The sequence below is a fragment of the Hakea prostrata genome, chromosome 1 (genome assembly GCF_041222555.1).
Source record: "Hakea prostrata isolate BN-2017 chromosome 1, UWA_Hpros_2, whole genome shotgun sequence".
Taxonomy (NCBI): Eukaryota; Viridiplantae; Streptophyta; class Magnoliopsida; order Proteales; family Proteaceae; genus Hakea; species Hakea prostrata.
Genome location: NC_142600.1, coordinates 7,912,044 through 7,938,032, shown reverse-complemented (window position 1 = coordinate 7,938,032; position 25,989 = coordinate 7,912,044). Strand labels below are relative to the sequence as shown.

The 25,989-nt window shown below is 37.8% G+C and overlaps 4 protein-coding genes across 5 annotated transcripts; 3 read left to right on the top strand and 1 right to left on the bottom strand.

Annotated features, from left to right (window-relative positions):
• Positions 1–95: 95 nt before the first annotated feature.
• On the bottom strand, positions 96–7,532 carry LOC149027141 (putative pectate lyase 4). The gene is made up of 5 exons (XM_089159636.1): positions 7,198–7,532; positions 6,181–6,532; positions 5,879–6,089; positions 3,742–3,810; positions 96–687 (listed from the first exon to the last, which is right to left on the bottom strand). The coding sequence occupies exons 1-5, from the start codon at positions 7,505–7,507 to the stop codon at positions 451–453; spliced, it is 1,179 nt and encodes a 392-aa protein (XP_089015762.1). The 5' UTR covers positions 7,508–7,532; the 3' UTR covers positions 96–450.
• Positions 7,533–9,211: 1,679 nt separating this feature from the next.
• On the top strand, positions 9,212–11,225 carry LOC149027140 (transcription factor MYB113-like). Its single transcript, XM_089146448.1, has 3 exons — positions 9,212–9,751; positions 9,831–9,960; positions 10,380–11,225. The coding sequence occupies exons 1-3, from the start codon at positions 9,625–9,627 to the stop codon at positions 10,861–10,863; spliced, it is 741 nt and encodes a 246-aa protein (XP_089002574.1). The 5' UTR covers positions 9,212–9,624; the 3' UTR covers positions 10,864–11,225.
• A 1,483-nt stretch (positions 11,226–12,708) lies between these two features.
• NUDT9 (nudix hydrolase homolog 9) lies at positions 12,709–20,820 on the top strand. 2 transcript variants are annotated; one of them, XM_089159646.1, is made up of 9 exons: positions 12,709–12,875; positions 12,999–13,073; positions 13,172–13,228; positions 14,775–14,857; positions 16,809–16,867; positions 17,507–17,655; positions 17,796–17,939; positions 19,588–19,746; positions 19,899–20,752. In XM_089159646.1, exons 1-9 carry the CDS (start codon positions 12,789–12,791, stop codon positions 19,992–19,994), a joined length of 909 nt encoding a protein of 302 aa, XP_089015772.1. In that variant the 5' UTR covers positions 12,709–12,788; the 3' UTR covers positions 19,995–20,752. The 2 variants fall into 2 exon arrangements, with proteins under 2 accessions (XP_089015772.1, XP_089015780.1); XM_089159654.1 differs by having other exon boundaries at positions 12,734–12,875; positions 13,009–13,073; positions 19,899–20,820.
• Positions 20,821–21,718: 898 nt separating this feature from the next.
• LOC149027138 (ankyrin repeat-containing protein At5g02620-like) lies at positions 21,719–25,926 on the top strand. Its single transcript, XM_089159624.1, has 5 exons — positions 21,719–22,247; positions 22,351–22,414; positions 22,516–22,922; positions 23,018–23,427; positions 25,052–25,926. Exons 3-5 carry the CDS (start codon positions 22,583–22,585, stop codon positions 25,922–25,924), a joined length of 1,623 nt encoding a protein of 540 aa, XP_089015750.1. The 5' UTR covers positions 21,719–22,247; positions 22,351–22,414; positions 22,516–22,582; the 3' UTR covers positions 25,925–25,926.
• Positions 25,927–25,989: the final 63 nt, after the last annotated feature.

The following is a 25,989-nucleotide window of genomic DNA, read 5'->3' as shown; positions in this document are numbered from 1 at the left end:
AAGGTAGGGTATGTAAAAAGTTACTCGTCAAGGTATAAATAAATTTGACCCAACGAATCTCAGTTCCGAAAAGAAGAAAGAAAGAACAAAAAAAAAAACTCATGGACAATCTAATTTATGGGCTTCACAACCTGTCAAGTTCAGGGTATTATCATCTTACACCAAGCAGCTAACACACAAATTGTACTGATTCCATACTTTTTTAGTCGGTTTTTTTTTTTTTTTTTTTTGAAAATTAAAACGCATTAAAAATTAAAAGCAGTTACAATATTATCTGTTCTATTACAGTCATCCATCAGATTAGCACCTATAGCAGCATAGTATTCAAAATATAACTGAAGCATTGGGTTTGGCAATAATATGATACTTTTCTAGTCGGTTTGTTACTGTTATTTGACTCTCATCTTTATAATTGGACGTGCTATACCAATCCACCTGTGAATAGACATGCTAAAGGACTACTGCTTGGTCTGGTGGCCTTGGAATGGATTGCCATCCTGTACAAAGTTGGAGAACTTCTTTTAGGCCATCTGAAGGAGCTTCCATGCTCCATGTCGGATAGTATTCAGTTGGATGAAACATGCTTTCCCCATCTACACCTGTCAATAGACATGCTTGAGCTCCATTAATGAAAGCATCCCCTTCAGACCTTATGCAACCAGATCGACTTGCTTCTTGATCTGCTGCCTGCACGGCCACCATTCCGATTTCATTATAGATGCACATGTTATGAATGCGAATATTGATCGAAAGCAATTAGTAGATCCAGCTTACCTGACAAGCCATTCAACAAGATAGCAAGTCAAAAGTACTTCTAAATTCACAATTAACATTCTTAGTTAGTTCATTTTAAGTGCCTGAGGGGTCATTTTTGCATTCAGAAAACAAAACTTCTTTTTGCTTTTTCAAATTCTTACAGACTTGACAGCCCCTTCAAGAATAATTTTTAACATCGTCTTATCATCTTGATTTCTTGCTCTTCATTTTTCCTATGGTATTTTCTATTTAAATATTAAAACTGACACTGCAGATATTCGCTATTAAAGCAGTCAGCTGCAATAAAGTGACTTAATTCAGTGACAAATTACCTCTGATGGTCCATAAACATAAACTCTGAATAGAAGGGTCTAAATTTCCAACACTGGGCCATGAAAGCATCTCCCGCTCAAGAAAGCAATTCCTAATAATCATCGGACTCTGAAAGCTACCAGGACTAGTTTCTGATAATTCTGCCAAAGCTTCACTTCTTTTTTTTTTTTTTGGTTGCCAACCCCGGTTCCAAGGCTTTGCCCTGACTAATCCAGTGTTCGACCCGGGTCGCACACCTGACTGTGGTGGGTGAGTCTCCCAACGAGGATTTTTTACATCCACAAGGTTTCGATATCGGAACCTTGCTTAAGTGGACCAAGTTGCTTAGTGCTTACCACTTGGACCAAACCCCATTGGTCAAAGCTTCTCTTTTAAAGGGAACTATCTTGTGCTTCCCAAGTCATCTAATGAAAGTAACCCCCCAGACACAAGAACGAATTAGTGATAACCTTGAAAAGTGTATGTACTACGTTTTCTTATGCTATTTGGGTTATGTTGACATACCATACAATATACTGGAAAACTACCAGCTTAGAGGGACACTATTATTGGTGTAATGGTGTTCCTGGACTTCTTAAATCCCTTATCCACCAAAATACTGTAACAGGGATTACAGCTTAGGCTAATGTCTCTGGCTGATGGATATAAACGACTTGCTTTTAGAGATTACGATCAAGTTCCTAATTTTGTACAGGTTCATGCCACACAAGTATGGGATTGAAGATTGACAGATCAAAAGACCTACATCCACAAAGGTCTAAGAAGAAGCTAGCCATGTAGTACTACACTAGAAATAATCTAATAGTATTTCTATACCTGAACCTTTTTTTAAAGCCTTCAAGTTCACTCCACTGAGACATTGTTCAATTTGGTTCAATCTGGTTCAGTCCTAGTCCAATTTAACTTTTTAGCAAATAATTAGGAATTACCACACCCTCCACACAAGAGCTAGGGGACAGTATTATGTTTTCTTCGCATTTTCCTAGATTACCTAGGGCTTGTAATTGGCCTGGTACATCCTTCCCCACTTTAAGTTAAACATGGGAAATATAAAGCAGACTCCAAATTTTCAAAATTAATTACATTTGCAAACTGTAAGCCACTGCCGCTGCCAGTAAGAGTTTTAGACTCCTTGCCAGTGAGACCCAGGAGGTTCTTCATTGATTCCCCCTCAACTAGGTTGGATATGGAGATTACTCTCTCTGCTGCTTCAAGGTTCTTCAAGTTTCTGACTACATTTAAGGACTGATGATAGCGAGTAAGCTTGAAAATTTCCCTTCTCCCTTCAAACCCTAGGCCAACCTTTTCCCCTTCTGTTCTCTTCCCCCCCCCCCCCCCCCCCAAAACCTAATCAATCACCTACCAATGCAGTCCCTACTCATTATCAGGTCCCCTCCATACTACCCCATCAAGTGACCCTTGGTTTTGCTAAATACATGAACCAGCAAGGCCCTTCCATTATCTCGGTCCATACTGCAATTGACTAGCCCTACGGTCTTGCTGAATACATGAACCACCAAGCCCCTTCATTTTTTCTGTTAAAACCCAAGAACCCCCTCTGTTGTTGAATTCAAGTTTCCAAAACACACAGAACTTCGTGCTCAAAATCCAGACAACCCAACCATCAGTTATGTCACAATTCCCCCCCCCCCCCCCCAACCAAAAAAAAAATGCTACACTTGTTCTCCTTTGCCACTTCATTCATTCATCAAAACCTCAACATACCTTGGCCCTAATTTCGAACTAAAACCCAAAAACCTGCAGCCATAAATTCCACCCTCCATTCATCAGAATTGCCTCACATTTTGATCAAGCCATCCCCCCAACCACCTCTCTATCCCTATCACTGTCCACGAATCTTCTTGAAACCCTCAAATCCACCAAACCATAATTTTACCCTAGACCCAAGATATCAAGAACCATGCTTCCAGGTATAGATTTCAGTCCAAAATATGTTGAAAACAGCCCCCAGCCCCCTTGACATTCGACCCAGACCAACCCCCCCCCCCCCCCCCAAAAAAAAAAAAGTCTCATTAGAAACCCTAATTCCTCACATTTCCCTTTTTCTGAGAACCTAGCCATTGTTGCCCAACTTACAAATAAGTTCTGTAGAGATCCTGTTGGATTGACCCTTAACCCAGAGGGCACATTTTGCAGGATCCCTTTTAAACCATCTCCTAACACCTACAGACTAAAACTGCCTATCTGCTCACTTGTTAGCAAAACAAAAACTCATCACCTCTTATCAAACAAACCCAAGGGTCTGGAGACACTGGACTCTGGATAGCCTCAGTTAACAAAGCTCTAGCCCCAAACTCACTCTCACTGAGTTTTCCTTCAGACAACAAAGTCATGGTCTATAACTCAATGGAATCACCACTGGCAAAAACCTGATTCAGATGGGTTGCTTGATTAACACATTGCCATACCTCCTTTCTTTTCATCTCTTATTTCTCTTCTCATTTTCTCATAGGGTTATGCGAAAAGTTGTATTGTGCAAGAATGAAGGATTCCACTCTGAATTTTGGCTTTATCAAAAAAAAAAAAAAAAAAAAAAAAAAAAAAGGAAGAAGAAGAAGAAGAAGAAGAAGTTGAAGGAAGAATATTAGATGACACTTCTACATGCTAGAAAGGTTTAAATAAACACAATACCTTCTCTGTATAGTACTTAAAAGCCACCTTCTTCTGCCCTGCTTCATATATGTTGCACTGGGAGTATATCTGGCACATGAATAATTAGATAACAGTGAAGTCTGCAGTGAGTCCAGTAAATTTTCTCAACCATAAGTTATGAAGACACAATTCAATAAGTAGTACTCCACCTAGCCCATATAATTTATAACCTCAAGACATATCACACTTGGCATTGCAACATGTTAGGTCAGAGTAGGTGTTGGAATTATGAGCCATTAAGCAAAGACTTCTATTTTTTTGACTTTATTTGATTATTTTTATGTGTTACATGTAATTAACAAGCTATTGCCGCCCTTAGGTTTTTACCCAAAACATTCTCTACTAGGGGTATGGGTAGACACCCTATTCAGACAGTTGTTGTATGTTACATGTAATTAACAAGCTATTGCCGCCCTTAGGTTTTTACCCAAAACATTCTCTACTAGGGGTATGGGTAGACACCCTATTCAGACAGTTGTTGTATACACTTATAGGAATGGCAGTTCCACAGTACAGATGCGGATACAAATACAGTATGTGTATTGAACCAAATCTCATGACAGCCTTGTGTGCTACTGCCAGCAATTATATTCCATATTGGAGAATACACTAGGATCTTAGACCTAAGATTCCTTGCAATTTCAGTAATAGATCATGGATTTTGTGCATTAACAGTTGAGTCCTTTGGACTATACATTGGTGTACTAGATATATGGCGCTGTGTTGTGAATGAAGAGATGCTCTAAAGGGAATTCATTCCTTTTTGTGGAATATCAAGGACAGAGAGTGTCTATTTATGATTGGACATCAATCTGGATCCGCTATAACGTATCATAAAATGTTTACAAGGTTATTTTATCATATATACCCTATTAAGAAATTATTCTGAAATCTTCTTCATAATACCTTGGGTCTGATCACAATCAAAGAATCTTGTTAAGGACAAATATTGTGAACTGAGATTTGCAATAATTAAATTACTCGTTCGGAAATAATCACTCCGCAAAAGAGGTAAGGCTGCATGCATATCCAGTAGTGGCGGGAGCCTCCGCACTCAGTATGCCCTTTATATACAATGCTAATTGCAGTAAACAACACAATTTATCTAATGAGTTATTGTCACACTATTTTTAATTGGATTAAAGATGCGACAAGATAATTATATTAGGTATTAAAACGCTCTTTCTGTTCTACCTCTTCCTTCCCTTTAGTAACAATTTAGGAACAGGAAACTTCCAAAGAGATATGCCCAAGGCAAGTTGGGGTTTGGAATCCAAATTGCAAACAACCTTGGCAACCAACTAAGTAGGTTTATAAATTAGACAAGAGGAAGAGAAGGGGTGCAGGAGCACAACAAGGCAAACGGTGCACAGGCACATAACAAGGCAGCCTCCTCTTCCTGTTATTATCTCTTATCATATCTTCTTCTTGCAGTTCTGAGTTTCAAGGATTGTGAAACCCTTAGGTGTAGAAAAAGTGTGTGTATATCTTTTGGCATTTCCATTCTGTTCAGTTGTTGAAGATATTGATTCCTGGTGTTGCTCAGGGGAGGAAGAGTTATTATCAAGAGGAAGGATAATACTTCTGATTCTAAGGTAACCCCTTCCCCTTCCATATTAGTATATAATAAAGGGACAGTGATTTTGGAAGATCCATTATCTCCATTAAGTGATCAGGTTCCCACCAACATCTGTGCACCAATAATAGTGGAAGAATAATGTGTTCCCTACCCTCCTCTTTCAATTGGACAGTTTCTAGTACGAAAGAGATGGATAATTGTAATGGCAGGTGACTAATCACTTAAACCACTAACAGCTGCCTCCTACATAGACTAGTCACCCGTCTAAGACAACATTCAAGTTTTATTGTATTTGATTTAATTTATAAAGAGACTACAAATTGAGCTTCCTTCTAGCCAAACAGGTAATGTCTAATGCATTTTGAAGTGGAAGATATGCAGCACAGAAGATTCAAAACATAAAGACACTTTTAAGTGATTCTCACATTACTTAAGCACAAAAAATCTGCCCACCTAGAATATAAATCTAACAACCATCCAGTAGATCTCAAGTGTATCCTTAATTAATTAAGCTTCAGCTGTTAAAGTCATCAGTACCTGTGATTCTACGCTGGCACAAACAGCATATATACCCCAGCCTCTTGTGTAATTGTTGTACAGATGAACCTTGCCAAATCTAAGACGAGGATGACGCTGTCGAGTCCCATCAAAAAAGCAATGGTGAATGGTCACTCGTATGCATCTATCTCCAGTGTGACTGGGGTCTGCACCAATAAGCATAGTCTTGTCATGCTGCGAAAAATGACATCTGATGGCACAAAGTAAAGAGTTAGACTAGAAACTTCTACTCAATCCATAAAATATTCTCAATTTGTAACATGAGCAACCAAAATCCACACCTTGAAACAGTTATATCCGTACTTTCACGAGTGATATCAATCAGTCCATCATCATAATCCTGCAAGCTGCAACGGTCTATCCAAATGTGCCTTGATTTAGGTTTTATTTGGATAGCATCAACATCATGTCCCCTCCCACCCTCAAACTCCAGATTACATATAATTACATGTTCACATTCCTTCAGCCTTAAACCTTTGCCAGTAAATTTTATCCTTTGTCCACGGCCATCAATTGTCTTGTATGAAGATACTTGCAAGTAAGATGAGAGCTCAATGGTGCCTGAAACTTCAAAAACAATCCAAAGTGGTTCTTTTCTACGACATCCATCACGAAGAGATCCAGGACCATCATCTGGATTAACAGAGAATGAGAAAGTTTTTCTCACTATATTCACCACCAACACCCCCCCCCCACCCCCCCGCCAAAAAAAAAAAATGTTTTACTTGAACAAATACCAGTTATGATAATCTACACAAAGCAACCGGAAAAAAAAAAAAGAAAAATTAACGGTATTAACAAATCAAAATAGAGATCCCTAACAAAAACCATACTTGTACAACTACTCAGCCAAGTCAGAACCGCAGAAACCATAATATAAGAATGAAAAAGGAAGAAGATGTGATAACAATAACAGGATAGATTTCTTGATGACCCCTATGGTCCATCCATTCTCATCTGAGTCCACCAGAATCGCTAAAACCCTAGAGGATTCCTATGAGCTTGGAGATTAAAGAGGAGGTGCACCTCAATCCAATTCTCTGTATTTTTCATATAAATGAACACGAAGCAGACAAACAATGCCCCACAGCAATTTCATCGTACAAGCATTATCAGCTTTTCCATATCGTAAATTGCAAGTAAAAAGACAGACATTGGCAAATGAGGCCTAGCAAGACCAAAACGAAACCCCTGCTTCAACTTGCATAAGAACGAATGCGAAAGGTAAAGAGATCCAACTGTGAGAGGAACTCAAAGAAGAAACTGGCAAAGGCAGGAGAGAAAGAGAAGTAGAGAACCTGCTAAAGTGGTGACATGATAGAGTAGCCCGTGAAGACCACCAATGGAGAAACGACCGAAACCCTCTGCCCTTCCGGCCAAGGCCCTCAAGGTGCAATCGACGTCGGAGTAAGGAAGAGAACCCATTGACAAAACGTTGCAGCTTAGGGGTGAGGCTGAAGCTGAAGCTGAGCTATTCTCATATTTACAAGGGTCGTTGCTGGTTACGTCGCCACCGATAACTGCGGTGTTGCTGGTTACGTCGCCACCTATAACTGCGGGTGTACCTGCTGATCGGGCGAGGCGTGAACGGCCATGGCGGTTACCCATGCGTACCGACCTCTTTCTTATGCATTAGCCCTCTATTTCCCTTGCATTTACCATGAGGTCCATGACATCCTGATTGTTATTATTTATTATTTATTAATGATTAAATTTTGTGGGGGTAAATTTCGGGCACAACAAAGATTGTGCTAAATCCGCAATCCATCTCTTAAAATGTCTCATAATTTTACACAATAGTACATCCAGGTTGGATAATTTTATTATTTTTTAGGTGTATTAATTTCTAAATTATTCTTAATAGTTTGTGATTTTATAATCTTGTCATTACTAAAATAGAATCCTAAATTTTATCTTCTTTCTTCGTTCTTAAATTCTTCTTCTTTTTCTTTCATTCATCATTTTGTATTATAATATATAAAATAATATAATTAATAATATATTTGCCATTTAGGGTACTATTGCTCATAATTCTAAAGGCGCATAGATCCTCTACATCCAAGTTTTTCATTCGTCCACCTGTTGGAGGGACAACATCTGGATCCAGCTCTTTGTGAGTCTAGAGGTCGTTTGTCCAGCAGTTAGACAAATGAATGCACTCAAAGTTCTTAAATATTTACACTTTTTGCCAATTATCTTGTTTAAGTTATATTAAAATTCCTAAAGCCAAGATTTCAGAATGATAAATTTTTCATTACCCATAACTCAACAATTACAAGTAATTTTTTCATAATAGATAGAACTCGACAATTATACCTACTTGTTCAGCACTATACTTCGATTTTGCCTTTCTAAAAGAAACATTAATTGGTTCTCACAATGCTATCGCGTCTACCCGAGTCTCTCTTAAAATTTCCCAAATTTGCAAGGGGAGGTTTGAAAATGGTCACACATCATATACATATCATACAATTCCACTAATCAAAACAATGGAATTGAGACAACATAGATTTTCTTAACCATAGTGTTGTCAGACAAATTGCAAAAATGGTTCATTTTTCCATTAGAAAACATAAGATTGTGCACAAATGCTGTTATTTTTTTAAAGATAATTTTAATAGAAAAAGAATCTTATTACAAGTGAATTCCTGCAAATTCCTTTCTTTTATAAAAAACTATTTGATTTATTGGTTTCAAAATAGTATACGTGATATACAGATAGAGAACCTGTTCCCCTTTTCCCCTAAAATACATCTTGGGAGTTGTCATGCCTATTCTCAAACTCTTCATTTACACAACAGTGATTTTTTTTTCTATTTACCTTTTTTTTTTTTTTTTTTTTTTTTGTTGTTTCGCTCTTCGTCTTCCGGTTCTATATAATTGATAAGGATTTTAGCACAAATGGTAAATCTAGAATAATAAGGTAGGAGGATTGTGACGTCGCATTCTCGAGCACATAGTGGAATTCATAGAAAATCTGCTGGATACGTGGAAGCGGCCAAGCGGGTGGTGACTTTGTTGACTTTAAAGACACACACTTTAGCAAAGATACGGCCACAGATGTGGAGATCCAGAATATCAAGACTGGTCTAAAATTGTGACTGAGTCTGAGATAGGTCATGCTTTGACGTTGGCATTTACTTGGTTCCTTCGCTACTAAGGATACTAAGTACCAGGATTCCTAGCAGATAAAAACAAATTAAGAAAGGGCATCCACGGAGGATTTTCATCCTCTGCTGTTCATGTCAATGTGTGGTTCCTTCTTTGCGAAGTAAACACAACGACAATAGAGAGAGAGAGCGAGTGTTTGAATTCAGCTTTAATTTCTTTGTTGAGGATTTCACTCTATTTCGTACAATTACATTACATTTATGGCCATGATTAGCTCTTACTCTTATTCTACACTGCGCGGGTCGGCTAGCCCTCTCTTGTCACTCAAATCCAAAACTTGAAGCGCCAATGGTGGGACACCATTTTCCTACTCTACCAGTCATGCCTCAGGAACGCCGTGTGAGGATAAAACTGAGACTTCGATCGATGCTCTAACGTGTGATGCTATGAGCTACCCATTTGGTTATAAGTTTCAGAATACCAGTTCTTGAGCTCTGCCTTCACTGGTCACTACTTGCCACTCAGTAACTCACAAATACAAGGGGTTGCCAGAGTTGATTGAGGAAAATGAAACTTTACATCTATTGATTAGAGCCTAGCTAGCCGGGCCAGAGATGAAGAAGAGTCACTACTCCTCTGCGAAAAGAAGACGTACATGGACTCCTGAAGAGGATTTGCGGCTCAGGAAATGCGTCGAGAAGCATGGCCAATGCAACTGGCATCTTGTTCCTTCCAGAGCAGGCATGGCTTTAATCAACACTGACTTTTGGTTTTTTTTGCACGCATAGAGGATCACCCAGACCCCTTTTTTTTTTTGCAGGCATAGAGAGGTGTCGTAAGAGTTGTAGAATGCGATGGTTGAACTATTTGTGTCCCAATATCAAGCGGGGAGAATTTACAGACGACGAAGACGACCTTATTTTCAGGCTTCACAAGCTCTTAGGCAACAGGTGTGTTGTTCTCTCTATATTTTTGTGTTCCAATCTTCCTAACATTTAAGCCAAAGGCCATGGTGTTCTAATAGCATATATCTATACATGTACCACAGTATATATCTTGTTGTGTGCCTAATGAGGCCGAATTTATGTATAGGTGTTAAATTTGGGGCAGAAAAATATAGGCTAAAATGAAGGAATATTCAATCTGTTCCAACAACTTTGGAACTTTTGGCCCACTGGTCAAAGTACCTTACATTTAGTATCCCTTGGAGAAGATTACCCATTCTAGAATGAGAGCTGCTTGATATAATATGGGATAGGTTAAAGCCTTATTCAACCTCTCCAGTTTCAAAGTTTTTGGTGCACTGATGAAGTACCAACACAAGCTTTTCCTCCTATACTTAATAATTAAGTGACATCCCTATGTGTAGATGGTCGTTGATTGCGGGAAGACTCCCAGGTAGAACAGCCAACGATGTAAAGAATCACTGGAACTGCCACCTGGTGAAGAAAGTTGTTGCTGCTAATGAAAATATAACTGATGTCCACGAAAAGGTTCGAGTCATAAAGCCACAGCCTCGGATTCTGACCAAGGATATACAGAATTGTGCAGATAAGCACCGGCCAGAGAATGAGAAGGGCATGTTATTGATGACGCCTCCTAGGCCTACAGACAAGCCTGTGAGGCGTTGGGAAAGTTCGCTGAGCAACGAAGAGGAAGATAACACAGTTTTCCCCCCTAGAGACGTAGATGAAGTGGTGCAGCAACTACCCTCTGGCAATTGCTCTTGGTTTGAAGGTATGAAGCTTCATCAGTCACCTGCTGAGGGATCTGCCTTTGGAGCAGAAGGCTGTGATTGGGAAATCTTCAGTACTTGTGAGGACTTCTATCACTGTGACTGGTTCGATACGTGATAAATAGACCGATCGAGCTTAGAGATGAATTTTCTTCGTCGCTTCACTGGTGGGTAGGTGATGACATGTGATCTATCTACCATTTCCATTAAGGGTTCCGGAAGAAGCTGTCACTGAAGCAAGTTATGATACAGTACTTATTTTGCCAGGCTAATTAGGGTTTAAGCAAGGACTGTTTTCTATCCTTTATTTAGATGGTGGGAAAAAAAATGGAAAAATTAACGAGTAGCAAGTAGCAACTAGCAAGTCAAAGAAATATCAAATACACATGGAAGTAAAAATGTTTAATTATGATTAAATCAGTTATATAGTGTTTAATGTAAGAAAATATGCGTCTGTTAAGCAATTGCTGGAGAGACAATATCAGGAGATTTGGATTATATATAACAATAATTGTTATTTAACTAATTAATCTCCTAAATTTTAATTATCTCTTACTCCCCCATACATGATTAACAACAACCATAAAAAATAAATAAATAAAATCATTTGAGTTATCGTGATCATGGTTAACAAGAGTACATATCCTCTCCACCCAACAAGGCTTTCCATCCATTCTTCTACTCTCACAATTGGTCTGACACAATTGCTCATGGTATACAGATAGGCCCATGTGTGAAGGTAAGGGAATAGGAGGATAGGCAATTGGGTGGAGAAGATGTAGGCTAAGAATCTTTAACAAATTTCTCTAACTTCTACGCTAATTTACTCTAATAGAGGCTCCAGTTGACTATAGTCCATCTATATAGTTGTAAAATAATTGTCAAAATGAAGCTTGGTTGATAGTTTTGCCTATTTACTTGACTTACTTATATTAATGTAGCATCACACCCTTTAGTGTTGATTGAGAAAGTGATATTCCAATATTTTCAATGACGAGGGACAGGAATCCTCCTATATAGATTGATACTGAGTTACTTTGATATAAATTATGACAAGAAAATAAGGATAACATTGATCCAAATGGTGTCAGTCACCCCCGATAGCATACAACGCTACACTCAACCAATGATTGCCCAAGACTCATGAAGACTAACTGAGAAACTTTCGTCATACCTTCCCCCCTCCCATTTAGAACTCAGCTCCTTCTCCCCCTTCACGTTGCATCCTCACACATAACTATAGTTATCGATATGTCGATTGAAATATTAACACATGTATAGTTTAGGCTTTAGGGTTAGTGGATAATTCAGTTACTTAAACTCATTTTATATACAAATTAATTTGCTTCAATTGATTTATTAAATATTTGCAAATTTCTCTAATCAACTAAACTAACTGGCCTAACGGAAAAGAAAACAACTACTAATTTGACATAGTTTTCAAATATTTATGTTTTTTTATCAATTATCATAGGTGTTTGGAGTGTATATGCTCTCTCCTAATGACATTAGGATGATTGAATTTTTTTCGAAATTTACATGGATATCTGTGCCTTTGCCTTCAACGTAAGATGCGATAAGAAATCTTAGATTAAACATCTAAAAGATACCGAATCACTAACCATACTTCTTAACATAACCAAATGGTTTCAAACCAATAAAACGAAGGGCAAACTTGAGTGTAAACAAAGGAGCCTTAGAGTTTGGTTCCTCAATGTATTAGGATAGAATAGAGGTCTGCCTCCTTGGTCACTTATGTATTATACAATATGAGTAAAATCTACGTAAAAACTGGTAGAATTTCATCTACAATTCATTATATAAGCATTCAAAAATTACCTGTACTTAAAATAAAAAAAAAAATAAAAAAAAAAACTTATATTTTTTAGTAAAAAAATGTCAAAGAACACAAATCTCCACCCAGAGGACCCGCACTCAGAGCATCGTCAGAGCAACTCTATATGTACGCACAAATATTTACACGCGTTCTACTTTTAAAAGTCCTAAACGGTCGTTAATCGTAGCCTTAGTTCCCAAATACCGATGGAAAACGCAGAGCCTTGCTCTGTTTCCTCTCCTTCTAAATTCATACTTCTGTTAAAATGCCCCTTTGGTCTCTCTCCTGCACAGGTTCGCTTCTCTGAGCTCTACTTTGCTCTGCTTGGATTTATCTTTATATTCTGGAAATTTGATGTTGCATTGGTTTGTTCTCAATTATATTAAGTTGATCAATAATGTATTGCTGGGTTTAAGGTTTCCGTAGACTTTAGTGCATCTTACGACAGGATTCCGCACACGGATACCGACATGGAGAACACCATTTCGGAGGTAGATCGCTCCCTTCTCTTCTTGATCTAGCACGCATGGTTACTATCTGCTATGTACGCTGACTTCTAGCGTTTGTGTCAAACCTTTTTTGTGGTTAGATATGGAATGGGCGGATTAGAGAGAATCCAACCCTGTACGATGGCAAAAAGTTTAGGGTATGTTTTTTTTTTCTTCTGTGTTTTTAGTTTTCAGATTTCATTTTCCTACTCACACCCTGCTTTCATAGTTCTAGCGGTGCATCATGATCAGAATTGAGAATGACCCATTATATGAATACGAGAACTGTGAAATTTGAGAAGGCTACACAAACTTGCAGTGAGATAGGTCAAGAAAACTTAACATAGTAGGGATCCATGGAAGACATCAGTCAGCATATTATATGGTTGGTTTCTTTTAGATCAACCAACTTAACATGTTACTGTGCCATGTGCAACCAGGAGTGAGGACAAATGACAAAGATAATAACACTCCTATTTTGTAACTACAAATTTGATTTATCCATAAATTCTTTTGCAGAAACAAATCGAGAATAAAGTTGTTAATACTGATGAGATCATAGTTGATTGGTACATCTGCTGAATTCTGATCTAAGTATTTGAAGTTATAAAAGCCTAAAGATTAAATGATTTTCAAATTTTAAGTATTTAAATGCATGAAACATGATTTCCTGTCTGGCTACCCAGCTTTTTTTGAGTTATTCAGCAACTCCATTAGAAGGGAAAATGCACTACTGGATGAAAAATGCATGCATGTGAAGCAAAGCAACTAATTGCTACGGTTAGTCTGTAACTTGCGAAGCAGTTAAGATTGAAGGGCATGCCTAATTATAGGGAGCATTGAGAGGGTGGTATGGGTCTTCAACTGCTGGTTTGGGCTTTCTTTTACCCTTCTTTTTTGGTCCTTGAAAAACAACTATCTCCTTAATTTTGGTTGCAAGGGTATTCTGGTATTTTAGTTTTGGGTCTTGCTATTTAGGCAAGGTGTGGAACCAAGGGGATCCAGTGCATAATCCAAGTATGTATGGAGTATACAGTAATTGCTTGATCAGGATAAATCTCAAGATGTTATATTTCTTTTATACCAATTTTTTAGGTGAATGATTTTTAAATAATTATGTTATCCCCATGTCCAAAAATGTCTGTCCTGTTTTCCTTTTGTTATCCATGCTAAATTGTTTACTCTACTGATCAAGTAATGAATGTCAAAAGTGTTTACAAGTTACACTTGGCATATTGGGATTTAAAAATGGGTCTTTAATGTTTAACTAGAGGACAGGTTTGAGATTTTTCAAAAGAGTACGGTCATTGTGGAAGGAGGGGCTAGTAGAGAACATCAATTATTTATGGAACAACATTTGTAGGAATAGAAGTCTTTCCTGACTGCACAGTCACTACCGATGTAGTGCACTATGCCAGAACACTATAATTCATCCGGGTGGGGGGATATGAATGTGTTTTGGGAATGTAAAAAAGAGATGTTAAAACAGTGTGAAGAACTCTAATTGGTGCATAATTGAGATTGACCTGTTCGTGGCTTTTTTTTGAAGAATAATCTTCATCTTTTCCTATTGATAAATATCTTTTATACTCAAAAAGTAGCTCCAATTGAACTTCTGGATGTGTACTTTTTTTAAGTATTCTGAATTTCTTGGTGGTCTTTTTGGGCATGGATGCCTGTTATGTTTGTTTGTAAATTCTGCAGTATGGAGGGCTTGTGCCGTTTAAGGATGGTGGTTCCAACCAAGTGTCCCATGTATGTCTTCAACTTGGTTTGACAGATTACAGGTCTCTCTCTCTCTCATTTACTGCTAATCTTTGCTGCACTTTCAAGGAATATAAAAGTCTACTTTCTGCTGTTTAGTCTAAATGTTCTTGTTGTAAACATAAGCATAAGGTTTGGTTCTCACAATCGCAATGTCCCTCCTCCCCCTGGTCAGTGTAATTTTAGTTGTGCATCGAGCATTTACTGGAAACCCAAATTAAGTTTGATTTTCCTTTTCATATATATACTGCTAGTGTTAGCTTTCTCGCGACTTGCAGAGAACTTGGTCTCTCATGCCTTGGCTGGAGAAATTGAAGAGTTTCGTTGATATTAGTTTGCAGTATTGTCGTAACTGCGAATAATTAAGGTTTTTGTGTGTAATTCTTTCACAATTTAACACCAACCATAGTTGTCATGGTCCAGGAGACCCACAGCATTGGAGGGATCTGGACGTATGGCGGCAGCAACAAGGGGCCTCGTTGCCTATGAATCCAACTAGGACTAACCATTCTTAGAAAGCCATTGATGTAATCAATGGATGGAAATTTTGGTCGGCACAGGGTTATGCAATCCTGATGCAGTACAATGTTGTTCTATAGAGTTTCATCTTTCACTTCCTTTTTTCCAATAAGAAAAAGAAAGATGAAACTCTCTTGTTTTATCCAATATCCATATTAAACCTAAACCTGTTAGTCTAGTACTTTTAATTTTCAAATTCCTTTCTGAAAAATCATGATAATTGCTTCTTCTTTTTTTTTTTTTTTTTTGGGGGGGGGGTGGGGGGGGGGAGGGTGGTTTGTGTTCTTTTCTGCAACTTCACTGTCAACTCGTAGGTTCAAAATAGATCCGGTTTATTTGTTTGATTCTTTAATAATGTCTCCTGGACATAAATAATCTTCATGTTTTTATTTGGTTCCCTCCCCCCCCCCCCCCCCTTTTCTTCATTTAAGTAACATTTTTGCTTAGCTTGAAGTGGTGGATTTGTTAAAGAGACAAATGGATTTTCTGTACACTTCAACTGTAAATTCAAACCATATGCACCCCCCTCTGATAACTTAGACTATGAGAATGTAATTTGTTAATGATCAAAACAAATGTGAATGTGTTCATTATATCGATGTTGCGTTAGGAGAACAATATCGTTGTAAAATACTATAGGATTTGGGGACATAGGAAAGAAGTCAGTTTATGCATGAACCCTTTGGATTTCAACTTTGAGGAAAGTGACATTCTTGACTCTTGAGGCCTTTGAAATCCTTTATAAGATGCAACCGGGGGGGGGGGGGTGTCTTCTCCTTCCAAACAATTTAACAGAACCAACCTTATTCTCAAAATAGTGCCTGGTCCTTTTAGACAAATGTCCTACCTGATGGCAAAGCATGTCACTCTGATGGAATGAATCATGTATCCCAAACTTGAATAAGTTCAAGCTGGGTTCTGGGCTTTTGAATTACTCCAGGTAGATGAAATCTTGGACACATAGCCTTGCAAAAACTGTCTTCTTCTCACCATCCTTCTCATAAGGGAGATAGTTATTATTTGTCTTCCTAATTAATCAAAAATTTCAGCTGTTATCAAACAGTGCTGTCTAGGAAAAGAAGGACAAATTTTCTGTAGGTTGCTGTGCCTCAAATGATCTTCAGTAGACTTCAGGAAAGTTATTCCTTGGTAGATTCCATTTTTTAGATTTTTTATAATCACATAGTATTCAATTTTGTCATTCCTTATTATTGATCCTGCTGCAATCAAACATGTACCATTTCCACATGCCTATTTTACTTCCTCCCCTTTTCCACCTTATCCATTAAGTGTTTTAATGTTACTTCCTTACTGTTGCTCACAAGGATTATGTCTTAAAAAAATTCAGTCTGGCATGGTTATGCTTCAAGTGTTTGAACTTTCTGCGTTGTTTTTTCTTTTCTTTTCTTTCTGTTGCACATATAATGATTCATGTATGTTCTACTTGTCATTTAGGACATTTGTTGGCACGAATTTAAATCCTCTATGGGAGAAATTTCTTGTTCCTTCAGAAGGTAATGTCACAGGCAATATTCACCTAAATTGAAAAAGATATGAATCGTATACTGTTATCTTTCTTCATCCATCTTGGACTTGGGATTCTCCAGCTGATTAACAGCAGGCTATACCTATACTAACAGTTGGTGATGCTTTCTTATTCAAGAAAATTCAATTCACACTGAACTCTTTTATTGCCCAAAAACTTCCTGAGGATCATTACAGATTCCTCTTAGGTATGGCAATATAATGAGGCTGAAGACACATTCTTTGCCATATGTGTAATAAATGAGTTCAAGCTGGGACTGATGAGAGGGTACACACTTGCTCCTGAGTCTGAATTCCCTGCTTGAGTCCAACCCTGATAATCCAACTATAGTGCTAAGTTTGATGGCCGCCTGATAGTGAATTAGCGCCAGCAGAACTGGCTGGGCAGCCTGACAATTGATTTACCTAGTTTAAGCCAAAAGAGCCTTCTTTTGGGGTTAGTTGTAATCTTTAATATCTTTGGAAGGGTACTCTTGGTCTTAATTTCTATTTTTAAGTTGGTTTTCAGATAGTCAAGTTTAGTACTGTCATTGTCTTAAGAGTACAATCTACATTGATTTTGGTACCATTTTCATTATTTTTATTACTTTGGCTCCACCATCCTGCAGATGACACTGTTTGTTGTCGACACACCTCAAGTCCCCTCGGTAATGGTGCAGTTGTAGAGACGGCTGATAAAAAGATCATCTTATTGCAAAGAAGCAATAATGTAGGGGAATTTCCTGGACATTTTGTTTTCCCAGGAGGTCATCCAGAGGTTAATTTGTTTACTTTCTGTCTGAATTACCTCTAATAGATATGTAGGGTTGAAAAAAAATTTCACTCCTTGTTACTGATCTTGAGGTGAATGGTTGCTGCTGTACAGGCTGCTTACAGAATGTGTTCTATTGTTTGCAGCCCCATGAAATTGGAATATTAAGCCATCAACATGAGAAAGACTCTTCAGACTTGAGCCATGTAAACCAGAGGATTTCACAGGAAATGTTTGATAGCATTATCCGTGAAGTAGTTGAAGAAACTGGAGTGCCTGCATCTTCTCTGGTTAAGTTACAATGATTTAATCGAACTGAGGATTACCCATCCATATATCATGCTTTCACATCAATTGTTCAATCCATATTTATGTTGCCTGAGACTGATGATTTGTGTCACTATGCTGTAGTACCTTGACTTTTCTTTTTTGGGACTTTTTCTGCTCTCAACATGTTGCATGTGCACTCAATGTTTCACTGCTTCATGGCAAACTGCTCCATGTCAACCATTTAGCTGGGAAAATGCACTTCTATTTAAGTGGTAAAATTCAACTCAAACCGCTGCTCCACATGCTCCCACAGCATATTATGAGAAGAATAAGAAAAAAGATAGTGATTCCAGATTCTTTTACAGATTTGAACAGTTCAATTGTGGAGCCTTTATTATCAGTCTCATTTTCAGTTTCCTTTTGTAATTAGGCTGGATTAGGTTTACATATTTCCACTCCTGTTTGGTTAAAGTACTCTTTAGCATTTGAGTTTCCTAACTGGATTATAACTCTCCGACAGCTGGTGTATTGGAAGAAGTGGAGTCGGTTTGGTTTATGTTTTGTTTCCTATTCCATACATGATGAAGTTTACCTTTCTCCTAAAGCCTGTTTATTGGTTAGATTTGTGTGTGATTCTAATTTTGGTTGCTTTCGAGCTGTTCTCAATTTTAAGTCTCTTTTCACTTCCATTGGTTTCTTCCCTAGTTCTGGCCAAACTCTGCGTGTTTTCAAATATCTGAGCTGCTATTCTTAACTGCATATGAGCTACGGCTGAATTATGACTTTGAACCCTCAGTTGAATTCCATTTGGTTTCGTAACATTTCTGAATCAATTTTGCTCTTTTAGAAATTTCTTAGTTAGCGTTGTCTAATAACTTGAGATCTAGCCATTAGATTCAAATCAAATTCTGGAGGTTTTAATTCCTGTGGAGGATGACCATATAATTGAGGTTCCGATTCATTTGATTTGTTTTACTCAAATTATTGAAAACTCTTCTATTCTGGTTCATTCATTTTCCTGTGATTCTGAACTTTTCAGGACTTTCACTTCTGTTTCGGTTAGGAGTTGGGAACTCACTGGTTGGACATTAGCTCTAGTTCATCCTGAGGGACCCAAAGGATGAGTAATAGTTCATGATTTAGTTGAATGAACAACTGCAGTAGTGTGTTTCTTGTTTTGTTTTTATTTATTTATTAAATTTTTTTTTTTGGGGGGTGGGGGTGGTTGGATTGTTAGGAACTCCTTGAACTGTTTGTTCCTTGGGATACCGGTGGCTAACTGCATTGTCGCTTTAGCTCAGTAAGAGGTTTTATCGTGTTTCTGTGCGGGGATTGATCCTCCTAGAGAGTAGTGGATGTCTATGCTATGCATATGGATGTCGAGCTTGACTCTTTCACTGGAAAAATAAAATAAAATTAATCATACTGCAGAAAGCAGTTGGCAGCCCATGTCTGTTATTATATCTTGTGAAAAATAAACATAACCATATACTCTGGTCTGCATTTGGAACTATTAGTGTGATACGCTATTATTGCATCCTCCAGGAAGTTAGTGGTGATTGTAACTGCCTGATTGGTGTCATTGCTATTCTTTTTTTCACTGTAGTAATCGTGAATAACATTTAATTTTCTGTCCATCTCTGATATCACTTTTGTTGGATTTTGCAGAGCAATCCTATCTTTATTGGTATATCTCGTAGGGAGTTGAATGTTAGACCAGCTGCTTTTTTCTTTATTAGATGTAATCTTGAGTCTAGGGAAATACAACAACTATATTGCAATGCAGAAGATGGCTATGAATCAACACAGCTCTACTTTGTTACAAGGGTTAGTGACTTGTGTCATATTTACTGGAAGTATCAAAATTGTTATATGCTCTTAGCTTTTTGTTGCTAATTTACTTTTCAAAGATTTAGTAGGGTTCTGGGCGTTTGTTTTGCATGTTTCATCTTTTCTGATAGTGGCTCTCTACATTTCAGGGTGAGTTGGAGAACCTGACCTCTAAAATGCCTGGCTGCCATGCTGGTGGATATGCTCTCTACGCATTGATGCTAGAAGCCTTAAAGGACAGGTAACTGAAAATTAGAGTCCAGATTCTGCCCCTGTAGGGTTCTTACCCTGGAAGTTGGCACTTTTTTCTTTTCTTCTTTTTTTAGCTGCTGTTTTACCAAGCCTCGAGCCTTTGATCTCAAAGGCTGCTGTTGTTAGTAGAAAAAGAACCTCAACTTTTGGGGATACACATTTATTATGATGATCATCTTTCGTTTTACCAACTTCAATCGCCCTCAACGGACAAGCCAGTTGTAGCATAAGAGTTGACATTGTCAACTCTAGACTGATAAGCCATCGGTTGTAGCATAAGAGTTGACATGTCAACCCTAGACTTTCAACAAGCTATGTATGATTTATGAATATAAATGATGAGCTTGTTTACCTGAAAAAGAAATTTGGAACTGAACTTTCCAACCTCATGTTGATTTATATTGAGAAGATTCCACCATTTAATGTTAAATATTTCCCTAACAAAACAAAGAATGTTAATTTATTTCAAGTCTCATAAAAAAATGGTTTCAAAAAGAGTTGTTATTGACTTTTTTTTTTTATTTAGCATTGTTAGATTAGTTGAATTATTTTAGCCTACTCCGTCAACTTCGAGGGGAGAGCTTATATTAGGTAAAACGTCGTGATCTTATGAAATTTTAATGGTTGGCCTCTTATTTATGACGTAATGGTGTTAGATGGGAATTCATCATCAATCCATTTATCAGTTCAACTTCAGTGCTGCAGCAATTAAATGTGCAATATTCAAATCAAACTCTCTATTTTCTTAACTAATGATGGCATTTGAAAGAAAAAAAATCAAGATTTTTATCATATTAATTGGTATGAAATGATTTTCTTAACTTTCAATGATCTACATTTTTCAGTTATTAATAAAACAATAAAAATGTCATTATCGATTGCAATGCGAGAAGATATATGTGTTTAATCTTGATTTTTTTTTTCTTTTTTTTTTTTGGTAATCAGTTTAATCTTGATTCTAAGCCATCTGAAAGACTGAAACACATGTTTCTAATGGGATTTACTCTTCTTCTTTTTTCTCTCTTTTCTTGACACTGGGGAAGGATGGACATTTTGCTGTCATTTTACCTTCTTTTTTCTCCCCTCCTGCACAGTAAAAAAAGCCCTTGACTTTATTCTAGAAGTTTTTATTTAACCATCAATACTCATGAATTAAGGATTGAATATTGATGTTGTTGAAGGAACACTTGATAAAACTTGACTAGTAAGGTTTTTTCCTTTTTATTGACAAGTTGCAAGAAAAAATATCTGTGGACAATCGCTTTAATAGACATTTACATTCATGCTTGCTGAATTACTGAAATACCCATAGCGATCCTATATATATCACTGATCTCTCATAAAATTATAATTATGAGAAGATTGGTATCTTTGATCTCAAACATTCAAAGGCAGGGTTGCTCAATTAAGTAAAACTAAAGGTTGGGTTCTTGTCAATGACATATATAATGTTCCCATCCCTTTATATATAGAAGCACATTTGTGCCATCTAAATGTTTTAATACAGAATCTAAAATGTAGTAGTGAATTTTGGGAACTCACCCACCTTCCCAAACCATACAAAGCAAAGTTGTTAGGCTCCTAGGGATGAACATATATTGTCCAAAAATCAAGATTTTTGAGCTATTTATGCAACGACCAAAAATCTATGGTCCAACACTCATTCCACCCCTTCATACAAAATGCAACAATAATAGAAATCTCATAGCTTTTTAATCTTCATACAAAATGCAACAATAATTCAGTTGTCCCGAAAAATTCATATAATAGAAATCTCATAGCTTTTTAGAAAATTCGAACTTATCTACAAGAATGTCTGGATTGTCAAATCCTTTGATCGGGAAGAATGGAAGAGACTTAAAATGTGTGATACATCCTTTCCCTTGCCTAATCCATCAAGCATCCTTGTCTTGTTCTGTAATCGCAGCTTTACGAAATTCTGTGTTTTAAATTGTTCACATTGAAGTCCGAACTCGGTTTTCCAGTCTTCTAAATTGTTTCGTTTTCCTATTTTGTTGTCATCATTAACTGATTAATAAGCTTGAATCCAATCATTCACACAAGATGCATGCAGCCTTTCAGAGAGGTGCTTCTTTCTCTGTGTCCTGCATTTTGAAAAGTAAGATTTCTTTAGTTCTGGGTTGTTCTCCGCTCACGCCTGATTCGATAGAGTCTGTTGCTATGTAATTGGTTGTTACATGGGTTCTTTGGATTATCACGCCCATGACGATATTGAAAAGTCCCAGGTTAACATTCTTCTCCTTCAAATACAAAAGTTCTCTTGTGGGTTTATATTTTTTCGAATTGTAATGTGATAGGAAGAATCTTAAACGCCGGTTCTTTCTTAAGGTTTTCTGCTTTTGTCTGCGTCCTGGTGATGACGAGCAAGAGATGAATGGAGAAACTCAACTGGGTATGTATTTATTGTCAGAGCTGTAAAGAGATCACAAAAATTGAAACCTGGTGCCCAGTTCCTGACATATCCAAAATTCTATCTCCTCTGGGTGGAAATAGAAATCATATCAAGCGTGGCTATTGATTTGGTTTTCGTCGTGAAACGATTCTCGTCTAGTGGCCAAAAATGGGTAGCAATCCGATGGAGCTGCCGCAGACGCCCCGAAGGAAGAAGATGACGAAACAATTGACTGGGAAACCAGAGGACACTCCCCTGCATTCGGCAGCAAGAACAGGGAACCTACCTGCGGTCATGGAAATCCTTACTAAGGCGACACAGGAAGAGCTGCAACAATTATTGAGAAAGCAGAATCAATCAGGAGAAACCGCCTTTTATGTGGCTGCTGAATACGGTTATGTTGATGTGGTGAAAGAGATGATCAAGTACTGTGATGTTGTATCTGCAAGCGTCAAAGCCAAAAACGGCTATGATGCCTTTCTGATTGCAGCAAAGCAAGGGGACCAGGGTACATTTTTCAAATCAATTCTATCTGATTCTTCTTATGCCTGCCTATGTTTCTAGTCGCGGAGATTATTTATATTCGGTTTCCATCTGTTGCAGAGGTGGTGAAGGTGTTGTTAGAAGCTCTACCAGAGCTATCCATGACAGTTGATCCCTCGAATACTACAGCCTTACATACGGCTTCAGCACAAGGTCACATCGAGGTAGTAGATATAATTTTGGAGCAAGGTAGCAGCTTGGCCAATATAGCCAGAAGCAATGGGAAAACGCCTCTGCATTCTGCAGCGAGGAACGGGCATTTGGAGGTTATTAAGGCCCTTCTAAGCAAAGAACCTGGGATTGCTGGGAGGAATGACAAGAAGGGCCAGACAGCTCTCCACATGGCTGTGAAAGGTCTAAAACTTGATGTTGTGGAGGAGCTTATTAATGCAGATCCTGCTTTGATAAACATGGTTGATGCCAAGGGCAATACACCACTTCATATAGCATGTAGGAAGGGTCGGACTCAGGTGATTTGCTTATTATGTGCCTTGGCTTAATTTTCTTTCTCTGGAAGAATGTTTTGCTGTCTATGTAGCCTACATATGATGAAATGCTGGCGACTGTGAGAAGTTGCTCTCAAAAGCATCTCAAAAGCAATAAAAAACAAATAGAGCTTTAAGATACTATGGTTATTTCAGTGACATTGAGTATGGTGATGAATCAATGAGGCCTAGTTCCCTCATCCTTCTCTCGAGACATTCCATTAGTTTACAATTATGCCACCTTTGATCCGCCCACTTCGTTACTTCCATTACTTCCATATAAACTTCTATTCTGCCTCACTAATGTCTAATGCTTTATAATTGAGTCTTACTGCATCTTGCTTGAATCTAAATGATCCAAAACTCCCAACTCTGTGCTGTTGTTTTCTGTAAAAACTAATAATAAGACCCCTGTATGGAGTGTGTGTTCATTCAGTGTCTGTTTTCCCATTGGCAGATGCTAATGAGTTTCTGTATTTTCTTTTCAGGTCTCCCTGTTTTTGCGTGTGTATCTATTCCCTTTTTGTGATATCATGTATGTTTGTGTTGTTAATGCTAGAGATTGAACACCCATATACAACATTTATTTTTCTTCTTTATTTAATGTTTCAAATTTTATACAATTATATTCTCTCCAAATTGGATTTGCTGTCTTACTTCATTCATATAACCTCATAAAATCAGGAGTGTGAGCAGGTAAATGTATGTGGCTTCATCTAAATCTGGTATGTCCACTGTAGATTTCCAAGCACTCCAACTAATTCTATACCATTTTGCTTACTTTCAAGTGCCATTGTTTCATTAATTTATATAATTCTCAAGTCGTTCGGTCCCCTTCATTTATAACTCTTCCCAGTTTTGAGTCCCCTGAGGGGGTTATTAGGTTATTATATTGATTTAATTTGCTTCAACTTTGAGGTCCTTAGAACTTAATCATGGAGGAGAAATGTCCCATGATGGTGCCTTATTCACTGAAATTATAGAGCTGTTGTTCTATCTCACCACGTTCATGCCATGATTGTTGCAAGCTTGGCCAATTAGACTAAAGCACATCTTTATTAATCTCAGTTGGCAATGTACTTCATTTCTTTCCATGAAACAGCCTATTTTATTCAAATGTTGGAAGACTAATATTAATGAGGAGCAGGGTCAGCAGCATGTAAGGCCACTCCTTGAGGTTTCATTTATTCAAGTATGGCCTTTAAATTGGTGAGCTCAGGTTTGTAAAGGCTCTCAAAACATTTAAGATGAACGTGATATGGCTTGAATACCCTAGGATAAAAATAAATAAATTTGAACTAGATGATCCTGTGCAGGTATAACTTGATAGCATTTAGATTTGATCTAGAAGTTGCTGATATTTAAAGACTAAATGTCAGTAAGAATTAAGTAACAAAAAGAAAAAGAAAAAAAGATGAGAATAAGGGACTTGGTTGAGACCATTTAAAATTCCTCTTAGATAAGTTTATTTTTTATGTAGTTTGCTTTGATTATAGGGTTCTCTTGATTGATGCATCAATGTTTCAATTTCCTGAAATACAGTGTGAGCAAAATTGTAACACTAAGTTGGAAGTGGACCAATAATTTGACACTCCTACTGTTGATGCAGACTGTAAGGAAGATATTAAACCATAACATTACCAATAAAAAGGCAGTCAATTGTTCAGGGGAAACAGCTCTTGACACTGCTGAGAATTTGGGAAACTCAGAACTTATGCTGATCCTGCAGGCGAAAGGTGTTCAGAGTGCCAGGGTCATCAATCCATCACAGACAAATACAGCTCGAGAACTGAAACAGACCGTGAGCGACATAAAACATGAGGTCCATTACCAGCTAGAGCAAACCCGCAGCACAAGGAAACATGTTCAGGGGATAGCCCACCGCATCAATAAAATGCACTCAGAAGGTCTCAACAATGCAATCAACTCTACGACAATTGTTGCTGTTCTCATTGCCACTGTAGCTTTTGCTGCCATCTTCACTGTCCCTGGCCAGTACGTTGATGACCCTAAAGACATCCCTCCTGGGTTCTCCCTTGGGGAAGCAAACATTGCTCAGAAAACACCTTTCATGATCTTCTTCATCTTTGATTCCATTGCCCTCTTCATATCCTTGGCTGTTGTAGTTGTACAGACTTCAGTTATAGTGATAGAAAGAAAAGCCAAGAAACAGATGATGGCGATCATAAACAAGCTTATGTGGTTGGCTTGTGTTCTTGTGTCTGTAGCATTCTTGGCATTGTCATTTATTGTGGTTGGCAAACATGAGAGGTGGTTGGCAATTGGGGTGACAATCATTGGGACAACAATCATGGCGACAACATTGGGCACCTTGTGTTATTGGGTAGTTAGGCACCGGATCCGTGACTCGGATTTGAGGTGCATTCGGAGATCATCACTGGGAAGCAGGTCAAGGTCATGGTCCTGTTCTGTGTTATCAGATCCAGAGATTCTAAGCAATAACGCCATGTATGCTATTTGATATCTGCTGTATCTGGCCTTTAGGTTCTTTTTCTCTATCCCCTCATTGTCATTTTTGTTCTTCTA

Bases quoted from the DNA above. Each gene is read 5' to 3' on its own strand.
- LOC149027141 (XM_089159636.1), bottom strand. From the start codon at position 7,507: ATGGGTAACCGCCATGGCCGTTCACGCCTCGCCCGATCAGCAGGTACA. The intron at 6,533-7,197 runs GTTCTCTACTTC...CTGTTAATCCAG, and splicing joins TCATGTCACCACTTTAGCAG to ATGATGGTCCTGGATCTCTT. The intron at 688-3,741 runs GTATTGTGTTTA...GTGGCCGTGCAG, and splicing joins TTAAGTACTATACAGAGAAG to GCAGCAGATCAAGAAGCAAG.
- LOC149027140 (XM_089146448.1), top strand. From the start codon at position 9,625: ATGAAGAAGAGTCACTACTCCTCTGCGAAAAGAAGACGTACATGGACT. The intron at 9,752-9,830 runs GCATGGCTTTAA...TTTTTTTTGCAG, and splicing joins TCTTGTTCCTTCCAGAGCAG to GCATAGAGAGGTGTCGTAAG. The intron at 9,961-10,379 runs GTGTGTTGTTCT...CCCTATGTGTAG, and splicing joins CACAAGCTCTTAGGCAACAG to ATGGTCGTTGATTGCGGGAA.
- NUDT9 (XM_089159646.1), top strand. From the start codon at position 12,789: ATGGAAAACGCAGAGCCTTGCTCTGTTTCCTCTCCTTCTAAATTCATA. The intron at 13,229-14,774 runs GTATGTTTTTTT...TAAATTCTGCAG, and splicing joins ACGATGGCAAAAAGTTTAGG to TATGGAGGGCTTGTGCCGTT. The intron at 19,747-19,898 runs GTTAGTGACTTG...TCTACATTTCAG, and splicing joins AGCTCTACTTTGTTACAAGG to GGTGAGTTGGAGAACCTGAC.
- LOC149027138 (XM_089159624.1), top strand. From the start codon at position 22,583: ATGGGTAGCAATCCGATGGAGCTGCCGCAGACGCCCCGAAGGAAGAAG. The intron at 22,923-23,017 runs GTACATTTTTCA...CATCTGTTGCAG, and splicing joins AGCAAAGCAAGGGGACCAGG to AGGTGGTGAAGGTGTTGTTA. The intron at 23,428-25,051 runs GTGATTTGCTTA...CTGTTGATGCAG, and splicing joins GTAGGAAGGGTCGGACTCAG to ACTGTAAGGAAGATATTAAA.